This window comes from Vigna angularis, chromosome 4 (genome assembly GCF_016808095.1).
Source record: "Vigna angularis cultivar LongXiaoDou No.4 chromosome 4, ASM1680809v1, whole genome shotgun sequence".
NCBI classification, from domain to species: Eukaryota; Viridiplantae; Streptophyta; class Magnoliopsida; order Fabales; family Fabaceae; genus Vigna; species Vigna angularis.
In genome coordinates, this window is record NC_068973.1 from 1,382,240 (window position 1) to 1,392,573 (window position 10,334).

A 10,334-nucleotide genomic window follows, 5' to 3' on the forward strand; every position below is an offset into this window, starting at 1 on the left:
TAATGATAGTTAGATAAAAAAAATAAAATTAATGGTATTATGCAATATATTGTATGGTTGAAAAATGTAGATAGTTTGGAATATGTTGTACCTTTCAAAGTGTCTAAGTTAGTTATTTTAGTAAGATTACTAAAATATTTTGTTAACTTAAAAATATTAGTAAAATTAAAATAGAAAGAATCTATTATATTTTGTTATATAGTTATATAACAACGGATTAATCTGATTAAAATAATATAAAAGGTGTGAAAAGAGTAACAGAAAAGAATTGGACTGGACTTATAATCAAAGGTTTGGTTCATCATTTTTTGTTTCTGTTTCTTTTACCCTTTCTCTTTACAATCACAACACAATCAGCTTGCAAATCCTCTTCCTGCTCCTTCTGGAATTCATCATCTTTTTCTTTCATCGACGGTTTCTAGGGTTTCGCTTCACTTTCACGGTTTATCGTCTTTCTACGGTAACGCGTATTTTCTTCTCTCAACCTCACTTCCTTGATTTCCTCCTTCTCCTTTTCCCCGGCGCTGCCACGTCGGTTATTCGCTTCATTATCTGTGGATTTCAGAATTTGGATGTTCAACATGGATTGTGGTGTTGTCTGAAACAGGATTGGGGAAATCTGTGGATGATTTTGAAATTTACCTGTTTCGGAACAGTTTAGGTTTAAGTTGGGGGAGGAATTGCGTCTTGTTGTTTGCTGTAATTTTCTTCTATGATAGTTGAAATTTTTTGTTTGGAATTTGGAATGGTTATTTATTGTTTTTAGCTGAGGTTTGGGGATTGTTTTTCTCACGAGGGTTTATGAACATTTTTTGGTTGTAGATTTTTGCGTTGAAGCTTGGAATTTAGTTTGCCGGCATGTCCATGAGTGAGCGCAAGACCATTGACCTAGACCAAGGATGGGATTTTATGCAGAAGGGCATTATGAAGCTGAAGAACATTCTAGAAGGGCTGCCTGAGCCCCAGTTCAGCTCGGAGGACTATATGATGCTATACACGTATATATTTTTTTCCGATGTTTTTTTGTTTTCATGTTTAGTCCTATGTGCGAGTTGGGTGACGGTCTTTGGAAAAGAATAATTGCTTTTGTTTTTTTAAATCTGTGTTAGGATTCTTCTTTACATTAGGAATTTTTTACTTTAAAGATAATTCAAAAACTGCACTGTGTGTTTTATGTGTCCAAGTAAATTCATCTTGCTTGAGTTGATTGGAAATTTCCTTTATGAATTAATTTTATTCATATTGTATTGCAGGACCATATACAATATGTGCACTCAGAAGCCACCTCATGACTATTCCCAACAACTGTATGACAAGTATAGGGAGTCGTTTGAAGAGTACATCGTATCAACGGTGAGTAATGCAAATTATTCGAATATGATATGGTTATCTGTATGTATTGTTGTATTTGAATTTCTTTTTGGTTCATTATTTAGTGATTGCTGGTTTGCTAATTCTAGGGCATAGTTGGTTAAACAACCAGTATTATGCCTAATGTTATTGACCTTTCCTTAAAGCCCAACAACAAACGCATCCTAGTTGGGAAAGAAGCCCCTTTAGTTTCTTTTAAAGAAGGCTATTACAAATAGATATGGGTTCATCTGAGGCATGGAGGTCTCAAGGAAAGCATTAGCAGAGTGCTAGGTAGTGCTTAGATTTAATGGGCACAATGTAATTTGTTTTGATTGTGGTTTATGCAAAACTCCAGGACTACTAATACTGGTGTCATGTCTTCTTTTCCTTTTAGGAAAATGTGTCCTCAATGTGATGGTAGTCTTAATTTCAAGATATCCTAAACCAGTAAAAAGTAGGCAACATAATCTGCGTTATCTAAAATAATGTTTTGGAACATTCAATCCCGAATGTGTCCAAATAACATAGCAATAGCTTTTACTTTTGACTGAGTACAAATGAAGAGTGGATGTTTTGGAAGTGAAGGATGCTTTGTTCTGCAAGCACAAAACCAAGTACATAACGTGACAATCAAAGGATAAGAGTTATCTTCTAATGAAGAATTAGTTTTTTATTTTTATTTTTATTTTTTTATAAGCCTAAAGAAGAATTAGTGGTTGGTAGCTGCAGTTTTTTTTTTTTTTCAATCAGCTGCAGTGGTGCACAGGCTCAAGTCAGACCCACTACCAAATAATGATATTAGATTTAGACCGAGGAGATGAGAAAGAGCGTCATGATTCTAGAATTTGAAGAAGATAGTACATAAATCTGGAAGACAAAAGAAAATTTTCCTCTTATTTCTTAATAAGGTTACTTGGTTAAGAAAACTTCCTTATATTATGTTAATTCTGGATGTTTGAGAGAATGGGATAAAATGTAATGGAAAGGGATATTCATCTGTGTTAAGATCATAAAAAATATAAGACGAAAACCAAATGTAAGGGATTATAACTTCAGAATTTCAACATCCATTTGTAAGCATCTCAGTTATTGGGGAGCCAGTAGATGACGAGTTCTTAAAATAGCAAAGCTATTTTTATTCATTACTTCCAATTTGGAGTAGAATTAAAGGTATAAATTTGGAAATGGTTCCTTTACAGTCCCTTTCCAAGCATAACTTTTTAAACTTCCAAGCAAGGAAAAAAAGTAGTAAGTGTTTAGTCCCCCACATTCTGACACCAGCAATAGACTAACCTTGGTTTATTGTTTATACATATTTGATACAAGTTCATAGAGGTTGGTTTCATATCTTAATTTCTTCAATCAGAGCCATAGACTTTAATTTTACTAGAAATAGATTGGACCTAATTCACTGCTAAAGCTAATTTGAGGGAGGATTGCTGATGTTGAATGAGGAGTGTTTTTCCCATATTCTTGGTCAATACGAGACATCTGACCCCTTCAGCCTCAAAACTGGATAAAACATGAAGTTTGCATGGCTGGACTATTTGGGTGGCTCAACATTAACACTGTTTATATTCTGATATTATATTAGAAACAGACTGGGCCCAACTAACCCTTGAAAGCTAGTTCAAGGGAGGAGGAGTGCCCAATTCCTACGAGGAATATTCTGGTTGTATTTCTTGCTAATTTTGAACATATTAACAATTTTTCATGATGTATTTGAGTATTTTGATGTATTGTTTCTATCTCAATTGTCATAATTCGTGAGGATGAGGCAATTATGTGTTCATCATTATTTCATAGAATGTCTATCCTATCAAGTTGTTTGTTGTTTTTCTTGATGTAATAAATAAGTATTTACCTTCATAAACCCTTGAGAAAGTGTAAAGCTATCCACTAAATGTAGAAAATTTATGTTACTTAATTTTCATTTTACTATCTGCTCATGGCAATATTCAAATGGACAATAAGTAGCAAACTGCTAGAACAATTTGTTGTAATTATGCCTTAGTTTGGAATTCTCAAAGTTTGGGATTTGACTTCTCTAAAGTGAGGGATTCATTGTAGGAGTAAAGGTAAGGAGTTATACCTTTCTATGAAATAAATCAAGGGATTATATCTAAAAAGATTCACTTTTGTAATTTGTTTTGTTGTTCATGTGTTTGCATTACATACAATTTCAACCATTGATTTTTTTCAACTAGTGGTCATGATTCACACTTTAAAAAGCCAACTTACAAACAGTTTGATTGATCCGATGGCTTACAAAGATACCCATTTTTTTGAAAACCCTAAAACTAATCTATAGTTGGCACTTTCAAAATCACCAAGTCTGATAGCTGACATGTTTCATGAAGAAAATGGAGCTTCTTCTTTTTATGAATGGGGGGAGTAGTCGTGTGACATTTAATTCCATGTGCATTTTAGCTGTAAAACTTTTGGAAGTTTGTTTCAATTATTTTTACAGTATGAAATAAATCAAGGGATTATATCTAAAAAGATTCACTTTTGTAGTTTGTTTTGTTGTTCATGTGTTTGCATTACATACAATTTCAACCATTGATTTTTTTCAACTAGTGGTCATGATTCACACTTTAAAAAGCCAACTTACAAACAGTTTGATTGATCCGATGGCTTACAAAGATACCCATTTTTTTGAAAACCCTAAAACTAATCTATAGTTGGCACTTTCAAAATCACCAAGTCTGATAGCTGACATGTTTCATGAAGAAAATGGAGCTTCTTTTTTTTATGAATGGGGGGAGTAGTCGTGTGACATTTAATTCCATGTGCATTTTAGCTGTAAAACTTTTGGAAGTTTGTTTTCAATTATTTTTACAGTTTTATTTGTTACCGTTACTAATTTTGTTCCCAACTTTTCATAAATTCTATCACTTTTTTGTCCAGGTATTACCTTCTTTGAGAGAAAAGCATGATGAATTCATGTTAAGAGAACTTGTAAAAAGGTGGGCAAACCATAAAATTATGGTTAGGTGGCTTTCTCGTTTCTTTCACTACTTGGACCGCTACTTTATTGCTCGGAGGTCACTTCCACCGCTTCATGAAGTGGGGTTGACATGCTTCCGTGATTTGGTAATTTTACAATATACCTTGAATGTTGTAGAATGTATAGTTGAACCATGGATGATCTTATGTCAATTTTTCCTATCAGCTAATCATATTATTGTCAGAAGTCATAGATATATTCGATTTGTAGTGCTATTACACACTAGCTTTAATATTTTCTCGTCTCATTTTAATGCTGTTTATTAGAAGAGAAATTTATGGTTTTTTATTTTTTCCAGGTTTACAAGGAACTAAACGGAAAAGTCAGAGATGCCGTGATTTCACTTGTATGCTTTCGCTTTTACTTTTTTTACACAAAATTTCACTTCTAAAAATGTAGAGTAATTAACCTAACTTATTTGTCCATAGATTGATCAAGAACGTGAAGGAGAGCAGATTGACCGAGCTCTGTTGAAAAATGTATTAGATATATTTGTTGAAATAGGTATGGGACAAATGGATCATTATGAGATTGATTTTGAAGCTGCCATGCTCAAAGACACTTCCGCTTATTATTCTCGGAAGGCTTCAAACTGGATCCTTGAAGATTCTTGTCCTGATTATATGCTAAAGGTATTATTTCCTTGTGGTGATTGCATTAACTGATTTATTAATTTAGACATTTGCAATATTGTATTTTTTGGCTTCTGCTTGATATTTTATCTTTCATTACAGGCCGAGGAATGCTTAAAACGTGAGAAAGATAGGGTTGCCCATTATTTGCATTCTAGCAGTGAACCAAAGTTATTAGAGGTATGGTTTACTATCGTTTCTGCTACTTGGTTTTCTACTGTGTTGAATGGAGTAATGTCCGGCAACTTGAAGAAAACAAAGTTCAATTAATTGTTGTGATGATTTTATGTGCTTCCAATTTTTAGTTTCTGAACTTTTATGTCCTTTTTCTATTTTAGAAAGTTCAACATGAACTGTTATCTGTATATGCCAACCAACTCCTTGAAAAAGAGCATTCTGGATGTCATGCGTTACTTCGAGATGACAAGGTTAATTTAAACTTAACATACTCATGGTGCTCAATATATTTTTTTTAATTATTGTAAATTTATCATAATCTCATGCTTCTTATTAATGGTTAGGTTGAGGATTTGTCAAGGATGTTCAGGCTCTTTTCTAAGATTCCCCGAGGCTTAGATCCTGTTTCCAGTATATTTAAGCAGGTTGTGGCATCAAACCTGTATATACTATTTTCTTCCTTTCTGCATGCCAGTTACAATAGGGTTGTTCTTTTTTTCCTTTTTTCTTGATGGTTTGTTTGTTCTATGTTTCTCTCCTTTGACAACACAGCATGTTACGGCTGAAGGCATGGCCTTAGTGAAGTTGGCTGAAGATGCAGTGAGTACCAAAAAGGTATTTTTCATTATTTGTTTGGTACTTTTTTTTTTTAGTTTCTGGGTCATTCTCTCCTGCAATAATTTAGGAAAGAGTAATGTGCTTAGTCTCAGCGTATGTTTTAATAATTCTTACTCAACAGTGGATTGTGTAAATACTTAAGATGAAGTGATAATTTTTAACTTTGGTGTAGATTATCTTTCTATTCAGGTATGATGTCATGAAATTGGCTTTCTTCTAATATTTATGAAACATTGTTACAGACGGAGAATGTAAAGGAATTTATGTCGGTTATTGTGAATATTTCATTTACATCTAAAGAAATGAAAATACATGTTTAGGAATATTTTTTACATAAACAGTTGGAGAAGAGCAATGATATGTATTAGTTTGATTGCTGGAGGATGTGTCATGTGTAACATATCCATAAGTACAGATAATGTTCAAACCCTGGAGATATGTTTGAAAATATTTTCCATGTGGACAGCTGGAGCCACACGAATATGATTTATTGATTTATCTTAGGTCTTAACACGGTGTATGTGAGTTTGTTTTATTGGAGTTGCCATTTTTCTTGGAGAATCATCTGGATTTTTTGTTTTACAAAGATATCAATGGAGCTCGAAAAGTTGTTGAGAGAGCCCCTTAACTTCTATTTACCAAGAGAAGTCATAATAAAAATCATAACAGTAATACATTAATGATTAAATGAAATATTAAATTGTATTTTGTTTTTGTTTTTATTTAAAGACCATTTCATCAGTCTTCTGCAATCATTGAATGAGACAGTTGTTCAAGTTTACAATTTTAGTGAATTGTGACAATTGATTGGGAAAAATAGAAGGAAAGGCACAAAATTGGTGTTCCTGAAAACCTGATACGTCATCTCATTGAATTCCTGAAGTTACCCGACATATATGTGTTTTATCTATTCATCATTGATTGTTACTAACTCTTTCTGTAGTAGTAGTAGTTAATAATACTCTCGGCCTGGCCCTTCTTTTGTGTTTTTGTAAATGTGCTATGAAGTTGATATTTCTATTGTTCATTTTATGTTTATGGTAGGTTGTACATTATTTGATGTTGCTTTTCAGATAAAGTGTTGTTTCAATGTCCTCATTTTATGAGCAAAATTCTTACTTATCATGCTGTCAATAGTAGTATGCTTTTGGGACTATTTAAGTTTGCTGCTGACCATTATGTTACCTTTTAAATTAAATTGTCTACAGGCGGAGAAAAAGGATATTGTTGGCGTACAAGAGCAGGTAATCTCCTAGTTTTCTAATTATATAGTTTTACTGTAATTTACTCACATTTTGGAAGCTGAAATTGATCTCTTTCTTCAGGTTTTTGTTCGGAAGGTGATTGAGCTGCATGACAAGTACTTGGCATATGTGAATGATTGTTTCCAAAATCATACGCTTTTCCACAAGGTTATGATCATTTAATGACTGTGAATTTGTTATATTAAATCTATATGTTATCTAAGAAGTTTTCATCCTATAGGCTCTTAAGGAGGCTTTTGAGATCTTTTGCAACAAGGGTGTTGCTGGAAGCTCAAGTGCGGAACTGCTTGCAACTTTTTGTGACAATATTCTTAAGAAAGGAGGAAGTGAAAAATTGAGTGATGAAGCAATTGAAGAAACTCTTGAAAAGGTCTGCAATACATTAGTCTAGGTGTTCCAAATACTTTTATAAACATGATGCCTTGTTTCTGAAATTATATATTTTTTTTATTTGCAGGTTGTCAAGTTGCTTGCCTATATTAGTGACAAAGATTTGTTTGCTGAATTTTATAGGTAAAACAACTTAGAAAAAGAAAATTGTCGTTATGTTGGAAATGTTTCTGAAGTTGTTTGCTATTGCTTTTGAATTGATTTTAAGAACCAAATTTGATGTTCACCACAAGCTTTACTATTTCTTTTCTTGCATGTAGCAGAAAAGCGGAGGGCTATTTATGCAGAAAACTTAAAAGGCCAAATAAAATATGTTAAAATGAAAACCAATAGAGAGTATTCGGGTATAAGGAAAATGAATGGAAAGTGGATTGCAACTATTTGAAAATTTAATTTTTCATTCTATATACCCTTTAAGCCCGATACCTCTATATTAGCTTTTCTTTCAAATATTTCAACACGACAAGGACTATTTTGTTGTTTTTGTGACAAGTGATTATAGAATACTTATTGATTCTATGAACTAATGATATGGATGCCAGACAGTATCCTTTTTGGTTTTGGCCTTTTGGGTGCTTTAACTCTTTTCACTCTGTACAGTTCGTTTGTATTTTATGATACATCACACTTTGGTGCATCTTCGTGACATGATTTACGATACAGTGGTGGTTCATCATTGAAGTGCTGTTTTCTGTGGCTAACATTAGTGTCTACATTGTAGGAAGAAACTAGCTCGAAGGCTCCTGTTTGACAAGAGTGCCAATGATGACCATGAGAGAAGCATTTTAACAAAGCTGAAGCAACAATGTGGTGGTCAATTTACCTCGAAGATGGAAGGAATGGTTAGTCTTTTCAAGTATTTGTAGATGGAGCTAGCATGCTATATTCAACTAAGTAGAATGGTAAAGAAAACTTATTTTCTTGTGGCTTCTACCAGGTTACAGATTTGACACTTGCAAAGGAGAACCAAACAAGCTTTGAGGAGTATTTAAGCAATAATCCTAATGCAGACCCTGGAATAGACTTGACAGTTACAGTTCTGACTACTGGCTTCTGGCCTAGTTACAAATCTTTTGACCTCAATCTTCCAGCAGAAATGGTATTTGGTTTTGTTCATAGGAACTAGTCAGAATTTATTGTCCAATTATTTGATTCAAGCTAACTAGATGAGTTCATTTTTGTTTAAAACACCTCTTGTATATTTTAGGTCAGATGCGTTGAAGTTTTCAAGGAATTTTATCAAACAAAAACCAAGCACAGAAAACTTACATGGATTTTTTCCTTGGGAACCTGCAACATAAATGGGAAGTTTGATCCAAAAATTGTGGAGCTGATTGTAACAACTTACCAGGTTATAATTGTTGGCACCCTTATGTGTTCTAGTGTATCTGTCATTGCTTCTTTTTTGTATGTCTACAGATATTTGTACGGATTTCTTTGTTCTTACCAAGTTTTGTTTTGTGATTTTCATTAGGCTTCGGCATTGCTTCTATTTAATTCCTCAGACAGACTGAGTTATTCAGAGATAATGACTCAGTTAAATTTATCTGATGATGATGTTATTAGACTGCTCCACTCCTTGTCATGTGCCAAATACAAAATTCTTAACAAGGAACCAAACACAAAAACAATATCTTCTACTGATTATTTTGAATTTAATTCAAAATTTACAGACAAAATGAGGAGGATCAAGGTACAGTTATCTTAAAAATCTTGTCTGTGTTTAGTGATCTTGATTTGTCTAAATTTTTTTACTGAATTGAGTGAGACTGACATTGACTCGTAATTCATCATGCAGATTCCTCTTCCTCCCGTTGATGAGAAGAAAAAAGTAATTGAGGATGTTGACAAAGACAGAAGATATGCTATCGATGCCTCTATTGTGCGTATCATGAAGAGTCGGAAAGTTTTAAATTACCAACAGTTAGTTATGGAGTGTGTTGAGCAGTTAGGTCGCATGTTTAAGGTTCGTATTTCACCCCTTTCCTAACACAATTCGCGCTGCTTATACTTGTTTCTCGAAATCATGAATAGTTAATATGCAATAATTAATTTGCATTTGCACAGCCTGATGTCAAGGCAATTAAGAAGCGGATTGAAGATTTGATTTCTCGAGACTACTTGGAAAGAGACAAAGATAACGCAAATCTGTTCAGGTATTTGGCATGATTTGGTCTTGACGAATTTGCAAACGAAGATGTGGTTACTGCAGTTGCTACAAACAGCAAAGCAAGAGGATCATATTTGAACATGCAAATCATCGGTTCCTCCATAATTTCCTTGGAAAGAGGAGCTGCGAGTGCTTGTACATTTTGCCTCCATATCCAGGTATGGATTACTACTGTAGATGTGTGCCCATGTTGGAGAAGTTGTAATGAATTCCATAAGTAGGTCCAGCTCACTTTCACTGGCACCTTCATCCTTTTTCTTTCGATTGCTGCAGTTCCATATTATATGACTTAGTTGATCCTGTGTTAATTATTTCTCCCAACCCACATAAAAGGAAATAGAAATCGTGTAACTCTAGTTTCAGTTAAATTGTAGTTTGATTGTCATCTTCCAAACCATCAAGTGAATGGGTATCTCAAGTATTTCAAGGTCAATGTGATATTACTCTCCTCCCATGTTTTGTTCTTGCATACCTCAAACTACTGTCCCCTTTTCTTATGTGGCAATGGATAGTTTTCTTGAGTGAAAATTGCAAAGGTTTTGAAGTTGAAAGCTTCATCAAATTAGTACGTAAAATATCAGAACATTCATTTTAACTACTGGAAGTATACTGATCATTGTTTGTTACCTAAAAAACATAAGTAATTGGTATGAAATAACAGCAATAATATTTTTTTTCATAATTTTGCATTATCCTTTTTTCAACAATTAAAACAATTA

At 33.4% G+C, this 10,334-nt stretch overlaps 1 protein-coding gene across 2 annotated transcripts; it reads left to right on the forward strand.

Annotated features, from left to right (window-relative positions):
- The first annotated feature begins 265 nt into the window (after nt 1–265).
- LOC108321135 (cullin-1) lies at nt 266–10,048 on the forward strand. 2 transcript variants are annotated; one of them, XM_017552791.2, is made up of 20 exons: nt 267–460; nt 823–998; nt 1,254–1,353; nt 4,264–4,449; nt 4,662–4,709; nt 4,792–4,995; nt 5,098–5,175; nt 5,334–5,423; nt 5,517–5,597; nt 5,725–5,787; nt 6,999–7,034; nt 7,116–7,202; nt 7,276–7,425; nt 7,513–7,568; nt 8,167–8,287; nt 8,383–8,544; nt 8,653–8,796; nt 8,920–9,138; nt 9,244–9,411; nt 9,513–10,048. In XM_017552791.2, exons 2-20 carry the CDS (start codon nt 859–861, stop codon nt 9,612–9,614), a joined length of 2,235 nt encoding a protein of 744 aa, XP_017408280.1. In that variant the 5' UTR covers nt 267–460; nt 823–858; the 3' UTR covers nt 9,615–10,048. The 2 variants fall into 2 exon arrangements, with proteins under 2 accessions (XP_052732729.1, XP_017408280.1); XM_052876769.1 differs by lacking the exon at nt 8,920–9,138 and having other exon boundaries at nt 266–460.
- Nucleotides 10,049–10,334: the final 286 nt, after the last annotated feature.

Coding starts and splice junctions, on each gene's coding strand:
- LOC108321135 (XM_017552791.2), top strand. CDS start 859: ATGTCCATGAGTGAGCGCAAGACCATTGACCTAGACCAAGGATGGGAT. Junction 4,996..5,097: donor GTCCTGATTATATGCTAAAG/GTATTATTTCCT, acceptor CTTTCATTACAG/GCCGAGGAATGCTTAAAACG. Junction 5,788..6,998: donor ATGCAGTGAGTACCAAAAAG/GTATTTTTCATT, acceptor AATTGTCTACAG/GCGGAGAAAAAGGATATTGT.